The 24,970-nt window shown below is 37.9% G+C and overlaps 4 protein-coding genes across 4 annotated transcripts; 3 read left to right on the top strand and 1 right to left on the bottom strand.

The window, feature by feature from the left end:
- The first annotated feature begins 66 nt into the window (after positions 1–66).
- On the top strand, positions 67–3,547 carry LOC117618437 (putative nucleobase-ascorbate transporter 10). Its single transcript, XM_034348007.1, has 14 exons — positions 67–535; positions 689–786; positions 896–1,072; positions 1,164–1,264; positions 1,395–1,470; positions 1,580–1,654; positions 1,767–1,924; positions 2,035–2,131; positions 2,276–2,362; positions 2,475–2,533; positions 2,671–2,762; positions 2,850–2,927; positions 3,059–3,207; positions 3,304–3,547. Exons 1-14 carry the CDS (start codon positions 67–69, stop codon positions 3,520–3,522), a joined length of 1,935 nt encoding a protein of 644 aa, XP_034203898.1. The 3' UTR covers positions 3,523–3,547.
- A 3,415-nt stretch (positions 3,548–6,962) lies between these two features.
- Positions 6,963–8,260, top strand: LOC117615351. Its single transcript, XM_034344419.1, has 4 exons — positions 6,963–7,530; positions 7,623–7,709; positions 7,816–7,891; positions 8,033–8,260. Exons 1-4 carry the CDS (start codon positions 7,171–7,173, stop codon positions 8,059–8,061), a joined length of 552 nt encoding a protein of 183 aa, XP_034200310.1. The 5' UTR covers positions 6,963–7,170; the 3' UTR covers positions 8,062–8,260.
- Positions 8,261–9,686: 1,426 nt separating this feature from the next.
- On the bottom strand, positions 9,687–15,357 carry LOC117614514 (WD repeat-containing protein PCN). Its single transcript, XM_034343350.1, has 11 exons — positions 15,105–15,357; positions 14,817–14,960; positions 14,357–14,654; positions 14,174–14,237; positions 13,950–14,063; positions 13,665–13,827; positions 12,840–12,993; positions 12,050–12,657; positions 11,111–11,292; positions 10,713–10,973; positions 9,687–10,185 (listed from the first exon to the last, which is right to left on the bottom strand). Exons 1-11 carry the CDS (start codon positions 15,264–15,266, stop codon positions 9,888–9,890), a joined length of 2,448 nt encoding a protein of 815 aa, XP_034199241.1. The 5' UTR covers positions 15,267–15,357; the 3' UTR covers positions 9,687–9,887.
- Positions 15,358–23,481: 8,124 nt separating this feature from the next.
- Positions 23,482–24,387, top strand: LOC117618425. The gene has a single exon (XM_034347997.1). It carries the CDS (start codon positions 23,482–23,484, stop codon positions 24,385–24,387), a length of 906 nt encoding a protein of 301 aa, XP_034203888.1.
- Positions 24,388–24,970: the final 583 nt, after the last annotated feature.

Here is a 24,970-nt window from a genome sequence, read left to right as displayed (position 1 = left end):
CCCAGCACTCTAACCTCTCTTTGATTCTCCACCTTCCTCTGTAAACGTCCCTGAGCTAGCAAGAACATGGCTCAATCGGGCGGCGGTGGCGGTAACAATAACAGCAGCAATGGTGGTGGCGGTGGCGGTAACAATAGCAATAACAACAATAACGGTGGTGGACGTGGAGGCGGCAACAACAATAACAATAATGGCGGTGGCCGTGGAGGCGGCAACAACAATAACAATAATGGCGGTGGCCGTGGAGGCGGCAATGACAACCACAATAATGGTGGCGGCCGTGGTGGTGGTAACGACAATGACAGTAATGACGGCAGCCGTGGCGGTGGGAACAATAACGACAGTAATGGTGGCGGCCGTGGCAGCGGTAACAATAACAACAGTAATGGTGGCGGCCGTGTTGGCGGAGGCGGCAGTGGCGGTAACAATAACAATAATGGTGGTGGAAACAAGAAGGCAGAGGAGTTGCAGCCATACCCAGTAAAAGAGCAGCTTCCTGGTGTTCAGTATTGTGTTAACAGTCCTCCTCCATGGCGTTAGTATACCATTCTCCCTGATTATTATACTCTTAATCATAATCTTAAATAGGTTTTTTTTTTTTTTTTTAATTTTGTTTTATTTCAGTAGGCAAGTTCTTTAAATTTTAATCTTCAAGGTATGCAAATTTAAAACTTTCATGGTTTTGCAGCTGAAGCTGTGATGTTGGGTTTCCAGCATTACCTTTTGACTCTTGGTATTACAGTCTTCATTCCAAGTCTGCTTGTTCCTCAAATGGGTGGAGGCGATGTAAGGATTTAATTGCTAATTTTTCACAACTCTTTTTTTTTTTTGGGTTCTGCTTTGTTGATATTTCCATTAATTAGATTTATTAATTGGTTCAGTCTTCTCTCTACAGATTGAGAAGGCTAGGGTGGTGCAAACCATGCTCTTTGTTTCAGGGTTGAACACATTCATGCAATCTCTGTTCGGAACCCGGCTTCCCTCAGTGGTGGTGGGTTCATATACATATGTAATCCCCACAACTTCAATAATCCTAGCCAGTAGATACAAGGCAACCACAGATCCTCATGAGGTTAGGCTTTAACTTAATTTTTTCTTTTGTTGAAATATTAATATCCTATCTCTCTTCCTTGATTTGATCTTTTGAATGAATCTTCTTCCAGAAATTTTCGGAGACTATGCGAGGTATACAAGGCGCTCTAATCATCACTGCCAGTTTTCAGATGATTATGGGTTTCCTAGGCTTGTGGAGAATTGCTGTCAGGTTAGTCATTTTGATCAGAAGAGTTGGACTTTTGGATGGATGCAAGTCATTTATAAACTTCTCAAATTAGTGCTAGAGATGTTTGATACTTTGTGAATTGTGACCTAAGTTTCTTTATGTACTGGTTTAGGTTTCTTAGCCCTCTTTCTGTTGTCCCATTCATAACTTTTGCTGGACTTGGGCTCTCTCAGCTTGGTTTCCCTCTGGTAAAGATCTCTTGATCCTCCATTCTTAATTGGCTCCTATTTAATGTTGATTAAGTCTTATCAGTATCCAACTCTCTTTTTTCCCCTCCAAATTCTTTTCTCTTTCTAGTTGGCCAGATGTGTTGAACTTGGGCTTCCAGAGTTGATCATCGTGGTTTTCGTCTCACAGGCAAGTCCTCAATTGGTTACTATTGATTTTAACAGTCCTTTTTCCTTGAGTGTTTTTTCGTGGCACCAAGTAATATTCTAGATACTTGAATGTTTTGCAGTATCTTTCTCGTTTTATATATACAAAGAGGCAAATCTGTGGCAGATTTTCAGTGCTGTTCTCTGTTGCAATTGTATGGTTGTTTGCACAAATTCTAACCTCAAGTGGTGTGTATGACAACACACCAGAAAACACTCAGATCAGTTGCCGCACCGATCGTTCTGGCCTTATTAGTGCAGCTCCCTGGTGAGCTTTTGTGTGCAAACTGCAATTATCAACATGTAATTCCTTTCGTTTCATGAGTATTTTGAAAACAGTGGATCTTTTTGTCCTCTTGTTTTGTCTTGAATATGCAGGATATATATTCCGTATCCTTTTCAATGGGGGAGCCCTACTTTTAATGCAGGAGAAGCTTTTGCAATGATTGCTGCTTCTTTTGTTTCTCTCTTCGAGGTTCACATCTCTATTCTCCCAAGTTTTTTAGAAAAGCTTACAATTTTACAAAGAATTTGATAATATTGAATTCGGCATGCAATTGCAGCTTATTTTCTATATAATGTTTAGTAAAATGCAATCAAAATCTGTCAAAATTTGCAGTCCTCTGGTACATTTTATGCTACAGCAAGATATGGGAGTGCCACACCTGTACCACCTTCTGTCATTAGCCGGGGCGTTGGCTGGCTGGTAAGTGCATTTTTCCTTCAGAATTGTGACTCTGGTTGATTCTATTGGCATTTTTGCTCCATTGTCAAATTTTGACTTTTTTTTTCTTCATCTTTATTATTTTGAATTTCAGGGTGTAGGAGTGTTACTAAATGGGATGTTTGGTTCACCAACTGGCACTACTGCATCAGTGTAATGAACTCAAACCTAATGTCTCTGTCTGTGTGTGGGAAAAAAATCAATGAAATTTACCTTGCAGACTATGTATTTATACATGTGTAAAATGCTGATTTGATCTTCTAATTGCTCACTTCAAATATGCTGCATAGGGAAAATGCTGGCCTATTGGCATTGACAAGAGTTGGAAGTCGTAGAGTTATCCAAATATCAGCCTTTTTCATGATTTTCTTCTCTGTATTTGGTATGCTGCAAACTTTTCAATACATTTGCACATTAATTTAACACTTGATATACACTCTAAATGGTGTCTCATGGTGTTCTTGACCAGGAAAAATCGGAGCACTTTTCGCTTCAATTCCTGTACCAATCATAGCAGCTCTTTATTGTGTCTTATTTGGCTACGTTGGTACGTCTCTCTAAAATTTGATTGGAATTTTTTTTTTTTTTTTTTTTTTTTTTACTGTCAAGCAACAAAAACAAGAAACATGTTTCTAATGCTTTATAATTAACAGTGGTCTTATATGATGTCTCTTGCAGCTTCCGCAGGCCTTGGTTTTCTCCAATTTTGTAACCTGAACAGTTTCAGAACAAAATTTATATTGGGATTCTCTTTCTTCATGGGAGTTTCAGTACCACAATACTTCAGAGAATATAGGTCTGGCCATGATCACGGTGGTCCAAGATGGGTGAGATTTTTTAACCGAAGTGTCCATAAATTTTACTTTAGTCTTGGCTACAAACTCCACAATTGGCCTTAACTTTTTTCGTTCAATTACTTTCAGTTTGAGGACATAGTAAATGTCATCTTCATGTCACACACAACAGTAGCTGCTTTGGTTGCTGTAATATTGGATAACTCTCTGTCTCGTGAAAACGATGCATCGAGAAAAGACAGTGGTTTAAACTGGTGGGAGAAGTTCAGCTTATACCGTTCTGATGTTAGAAATGATGAATTCTACGCGCTGCCGTGCAGATTGGACAAGTTTTTCCCAGCCCTTTGAATCTCCAAAACCACTGCTTGAAACTAAAGCACTGAAACACCTGCTTAGTTTTTTAATCAAATTTTAAAACTTAATTATTTAGTTTGTTAAGCACTTTTGATACTATTAATTCAACTGTCATTAAGCAGAACTCTGCCTTGCAGTCACTAGTTTTTTCATGTCTTGGTTGTAGCAGGAGCTTAAGCAATTGAGAATTTGACATGCAATCTTGCTGAGCTGGTCTGTCTCAGATGGCAGGACTTGGCAAGTTGCAAGGTTATCAGGATTGATACTTGAGGGACAATTAATGTTAGGTGGATGGAAGGGTCTTTTCTAGGCCTTTTGTGTTGTTTTCTTTTTTATTGGTTTTTCGAGTATTGGCGAAAATCTAAATTATTCTAAATTAATTTAATTTATGAAAAAAAAATTTAAATTTGGATGCAAGGAAATAAATACACTGTCTGACTAACTGATTTAACCCACGTATATATCTTTCATATTAGTTTAAAATTATTGAATCTTTGTCAAAACTAAATCGAGGACTAGTTTTCTCATATGATATTCATATCTTTCATAAAAGCACTTGACACTAGGAACAAAATTGTATGCTAAATTCTTATCCAAAACTAAATCATTCAACGAATTATTGGATCTGTGGTTGAATAACTTAAGACACCCAATTGTGAATTTTAGTCATTGAGGAAGAAGAAATTTTTTAACCATAGTTTCACGAAAAGTACCAACCACTCAGGTAAAAGCACAAGGCTAAAACTTGGATCGTGGTCTAGCTGTTATCCACATAACACATGATTGTGCAATTTGGGTGACAGTTTTTAGAGCACGTGGCTAATCAGAAGAATGACAAACCAAATCTCTGATGTGAAGCAGAAAAAACGCAAAGCAGAGCAAATGGCTCACAGCATGCAGAGATAAAAAGTTAAGAAAAGAGGTTTGTCAGCAGATCAAAACCGGCTGATAGGTTCCGTACATGCAAATATATAGTGGATATATGTAAGGAATTTGTAGTTCATGTATTATTCAACATCTTACGTTAATTTCACTTTCTCCAATATCACTTATATAAAATATATACATACATACATATACGGTATACCACTGAGATGAGATGGTTTTGTTTTGATGACACGCAAAGGCCAAAGTGGTTTGTTTGGAACTTGCAATCAGTTGTGTCCTCTGTCCCCACTGGTGCCCAAAGACAAGTTCATGGTCCCTCAAACATGGTTTTTGTTTTCTTGAAATTAGTCGCATAAACTGCTCAGAGCTCGTGTGGACACGTGGGATGTGACATATATTTTTGGTCACAAGCTACACACATTTGCAAATGTGAACCAGCAATTAAAAGTAGAACATTCGTAATCATTAGTGAAGCCAAATTAAATTAGTGGAACCCAGATATCTAAATGGTTTTGGTCAAAAAGGGCGGAGAAGGGATGGGCGGTTTTGTTACCATTCTCAGTTTTTCTTCAGAAGACAAAACTCAAGAGGGAGGGGGATTTGACTTTCATTTTCTTGATGCAGACTTGTGATGTTGTGTTTTTAGGCCATGAAAGTGAAAGAAAGTGAAGTTTTCTTTTTAGAGGGAAGGAGAGTTTCTGGAAGTGTTCGAATTGTGAGAAAGAGATATATATAGGCCGGTTGCCCGATATTTATACAATCACAGAGTGGCCTATAGCTAGCTACTGGCAACTGGCATTGTTTGACCTTTTCATCCATTGTAGGGGACCATGTTAATTGGCAAGCTCAAGCTTGCAGGGAAACAGAGCCCATACCTTACTATTTGCATGGTGCTCAATGAGCCAACAAAATTAAGGTCTGGTTCTGTTGATATGTACCAAAGTAAACATGCTAATCTTCTTTTTCTTTTTCTTTTGTCAAAGTTTGGAAATTGGAAGGGGGAGGACAGATGTCATTGGGGTTCGAACATGAGACCACTAATATGCAGATAAACGCTTTTAACACTTAACTACGAATCCGTCGACAAACATGGGTTAATCTAATCAAGTCTAGTTGGCAAGAAGAAAATCGAAGTTACTGTCTCATCAATCTTGTTCACCTAGCATATAAGTACATGGAAATTTTTTGAGGAGGAAAAGGAATTGGACCCTATAAAACAGAGCAAAAACGCCAAAAGTCCACTTGGTGTATGTATACATTTGAGTTGTGGTACATAAATTGTGGATGAGAAACTAGCTGAGGTCCACAAGCAATAAAAAGAGGCATGTGCTCATCAAAGTTACAGAATTTTGCCACTGGTGTTAGTGAGACAAAGATACACACATCAGCCCTCGTGATACTTCTAAAAGTGTCACAATTCATAATCATTGATTGCCACTGGCTTTAATTTCCCATGATAGAAGGGGTCTCAATTTTCCAAATTTGCCAACCCTTATCTTTGTTTTTTCTTCATGTAAAATCCCAAATATTGTGTTTAATTCAAAACTCACATTTCTCATGTGAAAATATATATCAGAAGGCAATTTTTACAGCAGAAAAAACATTCACAAAATGATCTCAACTGAGGTTTATGCCAGGGTGGGAAATGGAAGATTCAGTACAGGTAGTGACATATAATTGATTTTCTGTTGTGGTCTGACATTATTTTTTAGCTCCATTATACATAGAAAAAAGGGTTTTGTCGCCAAGCAAATTTAGCATATATTTAATTTTACGTTTTTTTTTTTTTTTTTTTTTTCAAAGTCATGAAGAATTATTGTGAAGCATCTATGTCTACCTCAATGTAGACGTCTTTGAAGACTAAGGTCTCCAAAAGAAATGCGGTCAAGAACCAAAAGAGTTGAGGATATGTTTATATAAAGAAGACTGTTGACTGATTTAAGTGACTTCCAAACCAACATGGGGTCAGCAGGAAATTGTTTAATTCAATCTCATTTGTTATGGGATTTCCTCTCTTTTCTGGATTCCCTATCAAAGACCATTTCAGGACAAGTTCTTTCAGTCTCTTACTCATCTTTTTCAGGATGCTATCTCCCAACTTTGGTTTGTCATGCTAATAAATTGAAGCATGGAGGAGTCTTGGACACCAAAACAGGGTAAAAAACAAGGAAAAATTATATTTAAGAAAGTGGTTAGTATTTCATTTGCTTAATTATTTCTTCAACCTCATAGAGTGGTGGGTAGGAAGGAAGTTATAGGCAATAGGTATAGGGGGCAGAAAGGGAGAAAAAAAGAAAGAAGAAGTAAATGGCAAGATTTATCATGGACTGTGTGTTTATTAAAAAAGTACAAACAAGCTGTTTATTGCTAAAATTGTACACAAAAAGTGACACCATTTTCCTTATCACAACAATTACCAAATGCTACTGTTTCCTCTCTCTCTCTCTCTCTCTCTCTCTCTCTCTCTCTCTCTCTCTCTCCACACACACAAAGCCAACTGGCAAATTTGATTCATCCACAAAGAGATAAAATAACAAGGCCAAAAGATAGAGCAAAGGACAAATGTAGTCTAGGATTTGAATGTGATTTGTTTGGTTTTTTTCTCCCTCTAACTTGTATTTATATAAACAACAACAACATCAACAACAATAACATAGAGAGAAAGAAAGGGAAGGTGCCAGAGCAGCTAATTGCACTGCAAAATCTCACTCTCTTTCATCATTGTTGTAGTTTGATTGGTCAAGGAGGGCGGAGATGAATATATCACCATCACAATGCAATAGTGGTTGTGAATCTGGGTGGACACATTACCTAGATCAGTCCTATTTCTCTCAAAGTCAGTTCCAGAGAGCTGGGGGCATTGCTGATTACGAGGGAGCAAAAACAGAAGTGGAGGAGGAAGAAGAAGAGGACCTGTCAATGGTTTCTGATGCTTCTTCTGGACCTCCCCATTACCATGATTTAGATGAAGACTGCTTGTATGAAAATGGATGCTCTTTTTCTGTTTCTTGGGGTTCCAAATTGGGAAAGAAGAGCAAGAAGAAAGGCAAAGAAAGTGGCAGAGAACAGCATCTTGATGACACTGCTAGCTCCCCAGTCCTCAACTACTCTAAGGCAAATTCATAGAAACATGCACTGATACATATAGTTATATGCATTAATACTCATATTTGTGTATTTACATAAATGGGTTCTTATTTTTACAGAAAAAGTTGAGCACTCTCTCCAAGGATGAATCTTCAATGCAGAATGTATTGGGTTACTCTGAGGGTTTCTCTGCAACACATATGAAGGTTCCAACCCCCCCCCCCCTAATTCTCTGTTTTCTTTTCCCCCCTAATTCTCTATTATTTTATACAGTCCTCTCATGAATATGGTGCCAATTTTCATTTCTTACAGGGGAAATCTGCATTGCTGCAGCATTTTGGTTTCTTAAAGTCATCTGTAGCCAAAAGTCCAGCTTCACAAAAACCAGGTGAATCCTTTGTTTGAATAAATGAGTTCCATTTTGACTCAAACTCCTAGAAGGAAACAAGAGTTTGACTGTTCCAGGTACCTAATTTTACTGACCAAATAGAAAGTACCTAACTTTATGTCCTGTTTTGTTTTGGCACAGGTGATTTCCAAGAAGGAAGCTGGGAGTGAGATATATATAATATATATGCAGGTGATAGCATCCAACTATTTCCGTCTGCTGCCACAGTGAAGAAACTAGAAAGAGATTGGAGGAACAATGTAAAAGATAAAGGCAATTAGATCTCCAAAGATCTTGTTCCTTACCTTTTTTTTTTTTTAAAAAACTGTATTTCTTTCCAATCAAATCCATTTTATTTCTTCTTGTCAACGCAGTGGGAAACAACCCGAGGCACATAAAATATTCATAAATTTTCAGCCTCCGGTTTTCTTCTTGTCAAATTGTCTTCAACAACAGTCGCGTAATAATGTCTTCTTTACATTCCTACATGCCTAGAATAAAATAACGAAATAGTGCCCAAAAAAAAAAAACACAAAAAAAACATAAAATTCAGAAAACCACTGACCTGTAAAGTATTTTGCTTTTAAAAAAAAAAAAATTATGATACAATGTTACATATAAATGGAAACGTTTGACAACCAGGAGGATCACAGAGCTTAGGTGAAGAAGGCTGAAGGAAACAGAGTAAAGCTTATTATGGAAAGAATTTGTGGTCCTCTCAAGAGCAGAGTGATGAAGCATTTTCCATCTATAAGCAGATAACCATTTGCACCCACCCACCCACCATGATTAAGCATTCCAAGGCCAAAGCCAAAGCCAAAGCCAAAGAGCAATAAATGACCCAACTTTATTCTTCCTCTTCTTCTTCTTCTTCTTCTTGTTCAGCCTGCCAGCCTAGCTTGCAACAACTTTAGGAGGGTACTTTTGGGTTTAGGGTTAGAAAAAAGACAATTTCTGTGATGGAAGGAACCAAAAGGTAAGCTTCATTTTCAACCAAAAGAGGCACCCCACCACCCTTTGATAGCTACCCACCAAGCATATGATCCATAAATTATATTGGTGCAATTATTCAATTTGTTTTGGGGATTTCCATCTTTAATGATTTTTATTCTCAAATTTAGCACTCCATATCTTGGAAAGGGACTTAGATTTTTTTATTTATTGAAAAAAGAAAAAAAGAAAAAAGAAAAAAGAAAGAGACCACATAGCTCCCTGTCTGGTGGATGATGGATCTTCATTCCTTGTACTGCTTGTTTCATATGATAAAATTATCAAGTACAGTTAATAGAAGATTCCCAAAACTGTAAGATTCATCAGTTATCTCTAATTAATGCTTGGCAAACAGGTTACAGAACCAATATGAAAATCTGAGAGACTGAACTTGGATTTTCTTAAATTGCTATTTTCACTCAAGGTAGCACGTTGGCACCATTAGAATTCCTGTGAGCTCGAATTTTACTTCATGAAATTGTGGTTTTTTAATATATTTTTTTTAATTCCGTGCAGTCTGCATGCGGTGGAGACTTTGGCCGACATCAGTTGAACTATTTGCCCCCCTTATGACATAAAGAACAAGAGTTGACATTTTTATATAAACAAAATATTGATAGATATTACGTCAACCACTAATAAAAGCCCTTTTTTCTTTATGATTGGAGTACCATAAAAATGTGAAATGAACACTGTATTCTTCATGAAAAGTCAGCTTCCACATTCTTCAAATTTGATTCGGTAGGAACACAGCACATCGTCTCGCTCCCAGAATGGATTCATATACAGCTTTGGAGTGTGTATAGATCGTCATAAATCCAAAAGATCAAAAATCATATTGCTATAAGAAGGCGTACACATGAAATACAGAAATCTAAAAGAATTGGAAGCAAAAACTACTTTTAACTGGTCAACAGGAAAATTTCGAAGAATACAGTTACACAACATGCTTTAGCCCCCCCACGTTTGATCTCCCCAAAAAGGCCAAACCCTCTATGACATATTATTATGTCCCGAAAACATGTCTGTGTACAGGCGCAGTGTCGAAAGATTTAACCACTTCCATCCAGGGTTTGTCTATCATCAAAATTGAACTTTTGGAAAGATGTCCCACAAATAAAGCTGGATTTGTGAAAGCATAAAATTCAAAATTCTTCCTAGCAATAAGTTTACTCTTAGCTTGACTGTCTGTCAATTTACGTTTTAGTCTCTTCCCGTTAATGGAATTACTCTGCAGTCCGTTTGGCATGTCACTTTCATCATCTCGATCAATGGGCATCCCAAAGTCAATCCAGCACATTGCCCTAAAGCATAAGAAAACCCTGAATTAGATATATCATATAAACTGATATCCCCGAAAAAGACTCTACACTGCAGAACTTCCTAAGCAGATTGCAAAACTCAAGGGGCACACAAGACTCAGCCACAAGTCATAACACAGTTAAAAATTTGAATTGGCTATGGAATGGTATGGCACCCCAATGCCATGCCCTTGCGGGCATATATGGCTGGCTCAGCCTCCATATCAATAGTGACATGACATACTATTCCTACATGTAACTCCAGGATTGAATTGCAGAAATGGAAAATGCAGTTTGTTTGTAATACCCTCGGAATGTAAGTCTAATGCCTAAGCTGGACTAGGATTCAAAGCACGGGATTCTCATTTGATTTGTTCATATTAGCAACTTCCAAGGTTTTAAGCCCCACATTGAAACAAGGGATTCTCATTTGATTTGTTCATATTAGTAACTTCCAAGGTTCTAAGCTCTTTAATATAAATCCACACAAATCACACCTCATCCACACAATGAAGGAAAAAGGAGCGCACCTGGAACTGTAAACAATAACAGAAGATGAACTTGTGGAGGGTGGGAACGACATCCCAATAACTTCGCCTGGAAATTCTTGGAATCTCTTCGGCAGAACATTCGTATGCTGCTTCGACCAGTCTCCCAGTGTCCTTTCCTCAACATCCAATGCATATACCTGATTTGAGGAGGTTGTGATTACAAGCACATTGTTGTTTTGTGGAGAAAATCCACCAGCTGTCACAGAGGCACTATCTAGTCTTGAAATGAACCAGTGCTGCCTGTTTTACAAGAATAAAAAAAGAGTTAGAATAGAAAATTGGCCCAAGTCTCAGTAAAATATTTATAAAAAACAAGAAAGAATGTATAATTAATGACGGGCCGACGAGGAAAAAAGGATTCTAGTTTAGTTTCATACCTCTGTATCTCCAGATTGAATACATAAATATCTCCAAAGCAGTTGATGGCAGCCAACCACTGCCCATCAGAACTGGTAAACATTTTTGTTATAGGAGGCTCACTAGGTGGTAATTCTTGATCATGCAACTCACGGCAAGGGTTAAACCTGTGTACTAGTTCAGCTCGGCTCACATCCACTACCTGCAGCATTTAAAATAAGTCAAGCAACGGAAGCCAGAACATTTAGGTGATGAACACAGGTTTTTACTACAAAGAATGTGCCCAATCAATATTTTTGCTAATTTTTAATGGCAAATCATGTCTCAAGAGTCTGAATGATCAAGCTCTTTGGAATTGCTAATAGCCTCACCTAAGAGTTAAGTGGATGCTGATAATTTTGCTTCAAAGGCTCAAAGATTAAGCACTGCCTAAAAATCAGAATTCTTTTTTCAGAAGTGAATTAATGTACATATACAATTTCAATATTGAGTATATAAAACAGAAAGCAAGAATTAAAACTTAAGAAATCCATGCAAATATCCACACCATGTTGCAAACACCAATTAATTATAGTTGTCAACTGACACCCAAATGCAAAGTTGCAAAAAATGTTACCCATACTTCTATGAAAAAAAAAATGAAAAAAAGCAAATAGGCCTTGGCAATTACAGATAAATCCGTAAGTAAAAACTTAATCAAGCTCTAAACCTCAAAACAAGCAACCTATCAGTCTAGTGAGGAAGTAAGTTTATCTACAAGGTTATTGCCAAATCCAGGGCAGACGCAATGGATGTGGCACCTTCTGAAATTCACACTAGTCACCAAGAAATGAGCACGTTATAGTCAAACCCCCCCAAAAAGTTTTTCTTCAATGAAGGAGCATCATAAAATGTAAGGGGAATGAACTAAAATAATGAAACAATAGATTAAACAGAGCAACAAAAAGGGGATAGCTTACGTATACTCTTCTATCATGTCCTGCTATGATCAAGCGAGAAGAATCAAAACTAAAAACCATGGAATGGGCAAACGGTAGTTTCTGAGGAAGTGGTCTTTTATTAACAGTCAATGCACTTTTGCCAACTTTACACTTCTTCAATTCAAATAGGCTAGGTTTCACATGGTCAGAATAAGCAAAAAGCACCCCCGTATTAGAAATTGTGCTGCAAATGATCTTCCGAGATGCCTTACACTTGACTCTAGCCAGAAGATCCGTTGAGGCTAGGCCCACTGAAGGGCCACGAGCCATATCAGAAAAGGCACCACTTTTTGTACGTACACACATGATATCTAACCAACTAGAAGCTTGAACAAGAAGCAACGATGTTTGATTGAATGATGTATTAAGCGCCAGTTGAATCGATACTCTCTGAGGTGCTGGGCAGATATCATGAGGAGAGAACTGTGTGAACTCCTTAACTGGGTAGGCAATCAGCTTTGTATCATCACCAGCAGAGATAAGCATGGGAACACCCAAATGTGCCCATTTATGATAACTAAACTCAGCAGGCTTTTCCCTATGGCGGTCTCGACAGGCTCTTTTTATACCTTCATCTGGGCAGGGATCTGCGAGTTACATAACAGTTCAATTTAAGAACTGAAACAGTTAAGACATAACAATGGACATAAATAAAGGTATATCAATTAATAGACAAAAATAAACCTCAATTTTTTGTGAAAAGGACAACATAAAAATAATAGTAACAACAAAGCAGAGTACGAAATAAATGCATAAGGTATGGGCAAACCTTCTCTGCTGATTGGTACAGCCACAGTCAACGCCCTAATATCATGTGTATGAGCTTTTACAAGACCAACATAGATCCATTTCTTCATCACATTAGAAGAAGACTTGTCATCACTAGATCCCGCTGTCTCACTAGAAAGCTTATAAAGAATAACCTGCCCAAGAAAATAGTGCGGTGTTGATGTTATAGTAGCTGGTCCGTCAAGTTGGACAAGCACATATTCCTTGGTAAATTAGCAACTTGAAAACAACCATTCAAAAATAGTGTTTCTCAATCATAAAGGAATACGAACATGAATATACAAAAACTTTATTATATGATATTTAAATAGCATTACTATGAAAAAACTTCAATCTTGACCCCAATAACTATTCTATCATAAGTGATTTTGAAGTCTTCCAATTTTCATTCAATTAGTTCAAGATGTTAAAGAAAATTAAGAAACTGGGTTATTGTTAATAATCATAAGTTTCTAACATCACAGAATCTCAACTCATTAGAATCAGAAATGAATGAACAATATCCAATTACAGCATCAAAGGGTCTACTGGCATTATACGCAACATAAGATGCATGGTTTAAATACCACACCATATAATAAAAAGAGATGAACGCAATACAAAAACAAATTGCAGGCTCGTTATGTCCTGTATTGGTTATTAACTTATTGCTATGCTAAACTGTTAGCCTGTTACCTACAACTGAATTGATTCATCATTCCCTCACATCCTAGAGATATATACCAAATTTGAATTTCCTAGAACAAATAGCAGAATGAAGACCCAGAACTACCAATGATATTTGTCATCAAACAATATCCTGTACCTGACCATCAGAACCGGCAGAAAACACCCTATTGTGGCTGGGAGCGGCTGCTAGAGCATTCACATCACCTTTGTGGTAAGAATGCACCTGCAATAGAGTACCATGCTGACTGTCCCAAAACTGAACACTTCCAGTACTGTCTGCACTTACAAGGTTCCCACACCTGGTGAAAACAAAGAACTTGATTTCAGAAGGGTAGTTCAGCAACTAAACACCAATGGATGCAGACAAAGAACTGAAAAATTAATAGCTGCAGAAAATTATAAAGACCCAGCTCTTTTTTACCTAAGGGAAAGTAAAGACCACACGCACAGTTCAGGTCCACTACCCAGACCTCCAAGTCCAACGGTAATCCTGTAGATTTCATGGCCCAATTTAGCATCCCAGCATCTTATAATCCTGCACAAGGGGAAAAAATGAAAATCATAATATGCATGATAGAAAGGACAATAGTATAAAACATTATGATTTATTGAGGTTCGCAACAAGTATGGTCAGTTCATACATACCCATCACTACTCCCTGAATATATAAATTTAGCATCAGGACTCCATGCCACACTCAAAACACGTCCTGAAAAATACAACATGATTAAAAAGCTCTAAATAAAAACTTACAAACGAAAGAAAGAATCAGAGCGCAAAAGCAAAAAATTCCACAAGCTAAAACGACCAAGAGGAGTAGATTCTCACCACCGACCCTAGGCAACGATTTAGTGTAAACAAACTCATCAGTGTCAGTAATACTGTAAATTCGCACACAACCATCATCACAAGCTAATGCCACACGCGGGTACTCAACAACTGATTGCTCATTAGTTTCATCTGAGTCGGAATCGTCTTCGCTATCACTGGTTTCAGGATCATCCGGGTCGGTACTATTAGCTTTTATAAAGCCATTTCCAGCAGGGTGGGACTTAGATTCGGTATCATTACTACACGGTGCAACAGCCATTTGCCAGATTGAGACCCCAATAGAATCCAACACAGTCTGCAAATGAAAACCAAAATTAATACAATGGAAAAAGCATCATAAACGTTTGTTAAAGTTATGAATAACTGTAAATGTTCATCGATTATTGCATAAGGTACGGCTTAGAAGCTAAACAATGCAAACGTTCATACTGGCTTCATAACAAACATAAAAGCTTACCTTCTGCTTCAAATGGAAAAGATCCCACTGTGAAACCGAACCGTTGATGCTCGACGAGAATAACCGACCACAAGGCAAGCCATTCGAGCCAGCACGACACCAAATAAGCGACGAGGCTCTTGATTCAGGGTCACCATGAATCGTCTAAGCACAAAACAAATCAAACATTGATATTTCAAACCTATCAACCTTCAAGTTCAGCCAAGCTAATAACTAATAATTGATTGATAATCAATTCAAAAACAATATTTATTTTAGAAAGAAAAAAACTCGTAGTAGGTATTGTACCAGCTGACAGTGCCAGCCGACGGCGCCGGGAGAGACGAGCCAAATCTCGAGCGAGCCGTCTTCACGAGCTGCGGCTACTTGAGAGTCGTCGACGCTGGTGGCTAGGGCTACTACTTGAGATGGCTTCCAATCGATTGAGCTGGTCCTATAAGCTTCAAACATCGTCTGAGGCTAACGTCGGAAAGCCCTACAAGGAGTGTGATGGACGTGTGAGCATCAGAAGGAGAAAGAGAAGCGATGGAGGTAATGAGGTTAGGTTTTGTTCGAGGGTTTAAGCGCCGCATGGCATAGGTCTTCTTGTAAATCTGAACCGGGTTCGGACCGGCCCGTGTGTATTATGTTATAGGCCAATCTCAGGTTTTAAAGGCCCATTTAAATGATTGAAGCCACCGGCCCACTTGACATGTGTTGATTACGGAAGGCATCATGTGGTTTCAAATTTGGGGGATTCACTATTATACCCAATATGGGGGCCCAAATTATAAAAATACCCTATATAAAATGGACTTTAGAAACACACCCAAAGTCCATTTACAACATAACAAAAAAACTTTTAACTTCTTATAAATTACAAAACTGCCATCAATTTCTTAAAACAAGCCCAACCCCAAAATCACATAAAAATACCCAAAGCACTCAATAGGGCATCAAAGTAATTTAATAATCAATATTAAATTCAATAAGGCTAGCTATCATTTTTTGGGTTTTTTTGGGTTTGTTTATAGGAATTCAATTGTGTAGGGTTTATTTATAATATTAGTGCTAGAAATGGGTATATCACTAAATATCTCTTCAAATTTTCCAACCCGATAAGCTATAAAAAGTTTTAGGACTCGTTTGGGAGTGATTTTGAATAAGTTAATAATTACTTTTATGGACAAACACATGAGCCATTAATCACTTAAAATCACTAAAAATGATTATATGAAGAAGCATATGGGGTTGCAAAATTGATTCTCACCTATCTAGAATCACTCTCAAACGAGCCCTTAGGTCCTGTTTCGTTCATGGGAAATGAGACTTGGGGATGAGAAATCAATTGTTTTTCCATGTTTGGTAAGTTCAGGCATAGGAAATCGTTGCCTGTCCCATGAGAAAGTAAATGGGAAAGTGAAGTCATCCTCCCAACTTGAGTTTTGTTTTCCCTCCTCATGAAAAAGTTTGGGAAAATAAGCTAATATTAAATAAATATTTTTCATGACCATTTTGTCCATATTAACAATTTAAAATTACAATATATCATTAAATGCATTCTTTTTTTATATTTGATTTAATATGGGTATAATTAAAAATTTATACAAACTTTGTTTTCCATTCCTACTCAAAACAAACATGGGAAATGAAATAAAGTGATATCTCCTGGTTACTTTCCTAGCATTACCAAACGTGGGAAATGAATCTTCAATTTCCCATCCCTTGGAAAATGACATGGAAAATGATTTCCCCTCAAATTTGTTATGTGAACCAAACGGGGCCTTACTGTTCATTAGGTTGCAAAATTGACTCAACACAATTCAAGGTGTTCTTATGTTTTCATTTTTCAATTGTTCAAGTTTGGTTTGTAAAATAAATGTTGAGTTCAAATAAAATATTAGCCTCGTTGAATAAATGAGTCAAATTTCATCTTTGATTGTAAAGCTCATATGAAACTCGTATCATTTATTGAGATAGCTCGAATTTAGTTCAAGTTCGAATTAGTCATTTGGTTAAATCTATAGTTTTTTTAAAAATTTATTGTTTTTTTTCCTTCTTCTAATTGAAGACCAATATATCTTTAAAAAAATGTACATTGCTCTAAGACATATTATGTTATTATGTGTCATTTTTCAAGTATCATTCAATATATCCAATTTTAATCTCCCATTTATTCACAAACAAATTGAGTTGAGCCAACCATATACTCAAAAGTTCGGTATACAAACGAATCAAGTCGTGCTTGAGTACAACTCACGAGCTTTGCTTACACTTGCTTAAGTACAAATCATCTTATATGTAGTAGCCTCACTCAGCTCTAGACATTGATAGTTTTGTCTACTTCTTTTAACTAGTTTAACATACTAAATAATTTATTACTCAACTCCTTAATCATTATCTGATTAGTTATTGTTATATCATTCGATTTAATCATCAGATGTGAAACCCTTATTCTACATCCAAGTTATCATACAATGTTTTTATTGTCAATATCATACGATTGGTTAGCCATATCTGTAACAACCTCACTGAGCTTTTAAATATGGTATTTCGTTCTATTTCTTCCTTTAATTAATTCATCAATTGATTACTTATCGTTATGTCATTCGATTAATCATCGAATGTGAAACCTTAATCTTACATCCAATAATTTTGTTGTCAATATCATAGAATTCTGATATTTTGTTCTTTCTCTTCCTGTAACTGATTTAACATACTAGTTAATTTAAAACTAAACCACTTAATCATCATCCGGTTACTTATCGTTATAGTATTTGGTTAATCATCATATGCAAGATTTTGATCCTACATCCAATGATTTTCATCATATGATTTTATTGTCAATAATTATAAAGAAAAATTAGGTTTTAGACATAATTAACTTTATTAATTAGTTTGTAAGATATTGGATATTTTGGTTTTAGTTTTAATATCTAGGAAAAAACTACTATTTTGGATTAGCCCAAAGAGAGGCCCAGATTCGTTGGGCCAGGTAAAATTTAACAACTGATAAGACAATTCTACCATTCTTCTTAAAAAACCTGGCCCATTTGTAAACCTACAAAGTAAATGACGCTTTTGCCCCTGAATGTTTAAACAAGGCGCGAGTTCTGTTCTTCTCTGTTTCGTTTTCGTCCTCTCTCCCCAGCTCAATCTTTTCTAAGCCGACTCTCACATCTCAGAGAGATAGAGGCAACGAGGAGGTTGACTTCGGTGTCGGCTTCGTCACGAGGATCGACGTCGGCGCCTTCTTCTGGATCGTCGTCGGCGCCATCTTCTTGATAGTCGTCATCGCAGGTAAACTCTCTTCGAGGTCCAGAGAGCGAATCAGAAAGAGAGTCGAATTGAACAGTAGATTTCGTTTGAACAGTAGATCACAAGTCCTCGTTTGTTTGGCAGCAGATTTCATTCGTTTGGCAGGCAAATTTCTTTCGTTTGGCAGGTAGATTTCGTTCGTTTGGCAGGCAAATTTCTTTCGTTTGAACAGTAGATTTCGTTTAACGTGGTTTCCTTTTGGTTTCTATTTTATTTGTTTTGCCTCCTCTGTTATAAACTGACAGGACCCGCCCCGGAATTCTCGAAAATCGGAGCGAATCCCGTCTAGTTACCGACATCTCCCCGATGCCGGGTCCACTTACTAAGAATCGAGACTTTCTACCAAAAATTTTGGCAGAGTCTCCCCTGTAAATTGAGCATTTCCCCAAAAATTCAACCTGCTCAAAACACACAGTTTAAAGTACTCAACCAGCAGCATGCTTTAAAGCAATTAAACAGTTTACAACAAAGGCCTCCGGCCTCAAAGATCAACCCTAGAAAGGGCGATAATAGAGCATATCTAAGGAATTTAAATACAACAAAAACGAAGTTCAAGGGAAACAGAAAGAAGAAATCCTACGAAGGCTCAAGGCTCGTGAGCACACGATCCGGCTCAGCTGCGGAACTCAGTTGACTACTGGCTGGGGGCGCAAAACAGAAAAATGTGAGTGGACAAAAATAAAGTTCAGTTCAGTGTAAACCAACATAATATAACCCCACTGTTTAATAAACCAAGCAAGAAAATCTGAATGCATCTCAAATCATCAAAATCAAGTAAATATTTATATAGGTCAAAACCAAACCAAAGCCGGATGCCAAGTCCGAAATCCAAACAGAACACTAAACAAACCCACCAATTAAATATTATAAGTCCCAAACCAAACTCTCGAAAGCGTACCCATTGGCACGACCGGCAAGGAAGTATCCTCACCGAAAAATAAGAATAAATGAATAGTTATATACATATGTAAATTTATATATAATAAGAGATATATATACATATATAATAATAATATAAATATGACCAACACCTAGTTGTACTGGGGAAACAATCCAACCGGGGGATTGTTTGACTAGTCACCATGGCAGAGTCCCCATGAAGAGTCCTCAATTCACCATGTAACTAGGGAACGAGCCGTCCAACCGGGGGACTAACTCTCAGCCGGCACGTACAGTCGATACCCTCAAAACTTGTACGTCTGTGACCAGTCCTACGCGCGCAGACTACCCAATCAAGGGTCTACAGCAACATCCCGTCAAGGATGCCCCGAGTATCTCAAGTATCCGTATCCAAGTTCCAAATCAGGGGAGGTACATAGGGTAGTGCTTATAGCACTCCAAACTGACATTCTATACTCAACACTTTCCAAAATCTCATCTCAACAACCCAAGTACCCCACACATAGCCAAACATATATATAAATTCTCAAAATCCATATACATACTCAAGATACTCAAATATGTCAAAACCCAAAATATATTTCTAAAGCCTCATAAAAATATCACTTTCAACAATTGAATAAATAATATATCCAAAATACCATTTAAAACATCATGCATAAAATTTCCCAAAATCCTTATAAAATATACTTTCAAAATCCAACTATGCCAAAGCGCTAAACAAACATCAAATTCAACCCACGAATATAATATATTCAATAAATCATTAAAAACGTTAAGCATAAATCTTTCATCCATAAAACCATGCATAAGATTTGAAAACAAAGTCCACTCACAAGTAGTCCCACACTGCCTGACCCTGAGAGGGTCCCGCCTGCTGTGTTTGCGTGGTCGGAGTACCTATTTCAGAATACAAATACGGGATTAATATAAAGGGTTTCGAATGAGAACTTGAATTAAAAATCCTAATTTCCCGGGTTTCTAGCGAGTGTACGAAGAACGGAACAAACTGGAAGTTCCTAAGAGTTCCACAAGGTTTAAGACACAAGTCCCGTAAGTTTGGTCCAAAAAGGACGGTTAGATCGCTCACGATCGAACGGTTATCGAAAAATCTTCAAACTTTAAATTATTGAATCGGAACATCCGGGGCTCCGATTCATGATCCGTGAAATCCTACTCGTTCCTAGGAAAGTCTAGAGTAACATAAATTGGAATGGAGTCGATCCAACGGTCCGAACCTATCGAACCCGGATAACGCACAAAATGCGGAAATCCGTTCAATAGTCATACGATGTCCGAATTGAGATCCGTAAAATCCTACGCACTCGTGACAACCAGGAGATCGCATTGGGACAAAAATTCACGTTTGCTACAGTGCCCACGCGCCGCCACACGCGCTGGCAGCGCGTGGGTGTCCAAAGCGATAACCCTTCGCCGGAAAAACTCAACACCTCGGCTCAAGACTCCTACCCTAGGTACAACACCCTATTTGGAGTCACTTTTGTTCTTGGGCTTACCCCAAAAACTGACCGGAAGTGGCCGGAATCGGAAACCCAAAACCGGCCAAAACCTAAGTTGAAATTCAGTTAATCTATGCTCAAAATTAACGAAATCCTACCCAACCATCAGCTAGAACATGGAAAATAGGTAGAAAACCATACCTTACTCGTCCAATTTGGTGGAGAAATAAGAGAGAACGAGAGGCCGAAAGTTGGGTGAAAATCTGTCAAAACCGCTACGTTTCGTGGCTGTTTCCGGCGACCACGGCGGCGGATCGAGGTGGTGGTGGGGTGGAATGGAAAGTAGAAAGTGTGGTGGTTCCAGCGGAACCGGTGCCGCCCCAAGTGGCGGCGTGTGGTGGCGGTGGCGACGACGAGAAGTCGCTGTCGTCGCAAGGGAGGGGGAGGGGTTTTCTGGTTTCGCAGGAGAGAGAGAGAGAGAGAGAGAGAGAGAGAGAGAGAGATCTGGTTTTAAAAAAACAACTTTGAAATATTTACGGTTTTGCCATTGTCGATGTTTTGATCGTAACTTCTTCGTTACAACTCCGAATCGAGCCCACTACGTGTCTACGGACTCAACTCAATGCGATCTACCCAAAAATACCAGCCACTGCCCCAAAATCTGTCCGGGTAATAAAATGACCAAAATACCCCTACCCAAGGGTAAATCCGTAAATTCGAAAATTAACTTGAGAAATTTAATTTAGGAATTTAGTTTAGAGTCGGGGTGTTACATAAACTGCATCTGTTTGTTGGAGTGTTGGCAGAAACTGCATTGCAGTTTCTGGTTTCATAAAGGCAATGTTACAACTGCTCATGGAGTTAAATGTGTTTTGATATTAGTTTTAGTACTTTTAACGTGGTTTCCTTTTGGTTTCTATTAGATTTGTTTTGCCTCCTCTGTTATAAACTGCGTCTGTTTGTTGGAGTGTTGGCAGAAACTGCATTGCAGTTTCTGGTTTCATAAAGGCAATGTTACAACTGCTCATGGAGTTAAATGTGTTTTGATATTAGTTTTAGTACTTTTAACGTGGTTTCCTTTTGGTTTCTATTCGATTTGTTTTGCCTCCTCTGTTATAAACTGCATCTGTTTGTTGGAGTGTTGGCAGAAACTGCATTGCATTGCAGTTTCTGGTTTCATAAAGGCAATGTTACAACTGCTCATGGAGTTAAATGTGTTTTTATCTAAGTTTTAGTACTTTGAACATGGTTTTCTTTTGGTTTCTATTCAAATTTAAGGGTATGTTATCACATAAAGTGCAATGTTGTTTCTGTTATTTCAGTTTTTGACTATAAACTGCGGTGCAGTTTCTTGTTTCATAATTCGATTTCATACTAATATTTGGATTTCTATTGGAATGTTACAACTGCTCATGTACATTATTTAGTGATTTTAATTGTTTTCTGTTTTTGTTTGCATTTTCAAGGCTAATGGAGGTGTGTGTCATTGCCAAGTGCACATATAAGTCGGAAACCATCATGTTTTCAGTTTCATCAGAGTCATCCATGGTTGATATTTTGAAGACTTTGTGTCTGAGGTTTAGGGGTTTTGCAGTTGGGTTGTTTCACATTACGGTATTCGGTGCCCAGTTATCCGAGTTGTTTTCTAGAAACGGATAGCGATTTGGACTTGATGAGGACATTTTTGTTGATATCAAATGAGAAGACTGTTGATATTTTAGTGAAGGATTTATGCGGGATCAATGAATATAGTGGTGATTTTTGTGTAAATAAGGAGTTGATAGCATGTGAAAAGGGCGAGTCGTCGTGTTCTAGTACTGTCGAAGACAGAAACGAGTTTTTGGGCAGGTCGAAGAGAGCAAGTGCTAAGCCTTTGTTGTCAAATGAGTGGGAGACATACATACATCATGTGGGGCAGAAGTTTGACGGTGGTGCAGAGGAGTTCCGGTTGAAATTGTGCAAATACGCTCTTGAAGTAGGATTTAATTTTTTATATGCCGGCAATGACAAGAAGCGGGTGGTTGCTGTTTGTTCGAATAAGAAATTGGAGGGTTGCAGCTGGCGTGTTTATGCTTCTCGTTGTGAAGCTATTGGCAGTTTTGTAATTCGGACGTTAAATAATGTTCATACATGTGCGGGTCGGATACGGGAATCAAAGAGTAAGATGATGAGGTCTCGTGTGGTGTCCTCCCTCATTGTGGACAGAATTCGTGCAAAACCCGAGCTGAAGCCAGTTGAGATTATACACGAGTTCAAAGATTATTATGGTATAGACATTTCATACTACCACGCATGGTTTGGCAAAGAGTTAGCTAAATTGGACGTTCACGGTGATGAGTCGAAGTCCTTCAACGAGTTAGTGTGGTATGCGGACGCCGTAAAGGAAACTAACACTGGTTCTCTCTGCACTCTTGATTGTGAAGCTGGAATTAATCGCTTTCGACGTTTTTTTGTGTCTTTTGGCGGTTGCATTGCTGGATTTCAATATTGCATACCCTTGTTGTTCATTGATGCTACGTTTTTGAAGAGCAAGTACAAGGGGCAGCTTCTCTGTGCTTCGGGAAAGAATGGAAATCAAGGTATGGTTATTGTAATGTATTGCAGATTTTCATTTGTTGCAATTTTTAGCAGAAACTGCATTGCAGTTTCTTGTTTCATAATTCGATTTTATTAATATTTTTTGCATGTCTGTGGGAATGTTGTAACTGCTCATGAACTTAAATGTGTTTTAAACTTAGTTTTAGTACTTGGATCATGGATTTGGCTTTTGGTTTCCTTTCAAATTTGAGCAGATTTGTTTTCATAAACCAGACTGCAGTTTCCCTTTTTTGCTTATACTTGTGCTTTTGGTTTTGTTTTGCAGGGTTTTATCCTCTAGCTTTTGGAGTTGTTGATTCTGAGACAGAGGAGAATTGGACTTGGTTTCTTCAACATTTGGCTTCTATATTGCTACCGATGGGGAGAGTGGTGACTTTTTCTCGGACCGCAATCAAGGTTTGTTAAATGCAATGGGGTTTGTGTTTCCCGGATGGCCTCATTCTTACTGTTATTATCACCTCAAACAGAATTTGATATCAAAGTACCCGAATTCAGGTTATGGGAAACTGCTCCAAGACCGTGTTATCAATTTATTTAGTAGATGCGCATATGCTGTTACGGAGGAAGAGTTTAAGGTAGCAATGGAGGAGTTGGTGATTGTTGGGAGTTTGAAAGTGAAGGCATTTATATCTGATTTGTCTAGAGATCACTATGCCAACGCATTTTTCAAAGGAATGCGTTATGGGGAGATGGCAAACAGTTTAGCGGAGTCCTTTAATAATTGGGTTGTTGTGTTTCGAGATTTGCCGGTGCTACCTTTGATAGAAGGGATTCGACAGAAATTGATGGTATTGAATTCTCAACGACGATTTGAAGCGGAGAAGTGGACAACAGTTTTGTGTCCGGAGATGGAAACTAGACTCTGTGAAAATGCGGAGGCCGGTAGGACTTGGGCAGTTCGTCGTTCTAATTGCACTGTTTTTGAAGTATTTGCTGATTATTCTGTGATGGTTGATCTCGAGCAAAGGACTTGTTCTTGCCGTCTTTGGCAAATTGACGGTTTTCCTTGCACACATGCGGTGGCTGCAATCCTAGCAAAGAGATATTCAGTTTATGATTACGTGGAGTGTTACTACAAAACCGACTTCTTTCGAAAAGCCTATGAGAGTCCTATTTTTCCTATTCCAGATATTGGGAAAGGATTGGGCAGCAATGGTTCTGCAGCTGGAGTTGTGCTTCCGCCAATTACAAAGAGGCCAGCTGGAAGACCACCAACAAAGAGGATCAAAGTTTTTGGTGAATTTAAAAGGCCATTGAAATGCAGTCGGTGCAGGGTTGCTGGGCACAATAGGAAGACTTGCAAGGCTATTATATGAACACTCCTTCTCATTTGACAATTTTTTATTTTAGATATGGTTTAGCGAATGTATAGTCAGTTTCTGCGTTGCACTTTTTGCAAAAACTGTATTGCAGTTTTAGTTGCTTGTAATTGGCTACACAACTTCTAATTGGATATTGTGATTCTTTTTTGAAGTTAATGAAAATTATACAATTGTTTAATGAGTGGATATTCGTTTTTGACTGCCATTCAATGCTTGTTTTCAGATTTTGAGCAGATTTTGTTGCAGAAACTGCATTGCAGTTTCTGTTTATTTCCGATTTTGTTGCAGAAACTGCAGTGCAGTTTCTGTTTATTTGTTGCAGATTATGAGCATAAACTACATTTCAATGCTGACCTACTTAAATGTGTTTTGAACAAAGGTTTAGTACTTTGATTATGGCTTTGGCTTTTGGGTTCTTTTCACATTTTTTGAGCTGATTTTTTATTTTTATTTATTTATATAAACTGCATTGCAGTTTTAATTTGTTGCAGTATTTTTGACCAGAAAATTCAGTGCAGTTTGTTTGTTTCCTTTTCGTTTTGTTGCATCCTGTTCCAAGATTATATTACAGTTTATA

The sequence above is a fragment of the Prunus dulcis genome, chromosome 1 (assembly GCF_902201215.1).
Source record: "Prunus dulcis chromosome 1, ALMONDv2, whole genome shotgun sequence".
NCBI classification, from domain to species: domain Eukaryota; kingdom Viridiplantae; phylum Streptophyta; class Magnoliopsida; order Rosales; family Rosaceae; genus Prunus; species Prunus dulcis.
The sequence above is the reverse complement of the archived record's forward strand: the minus strand, read 5'-3'. Positions and strand labels throughout refer to the sequence as shown.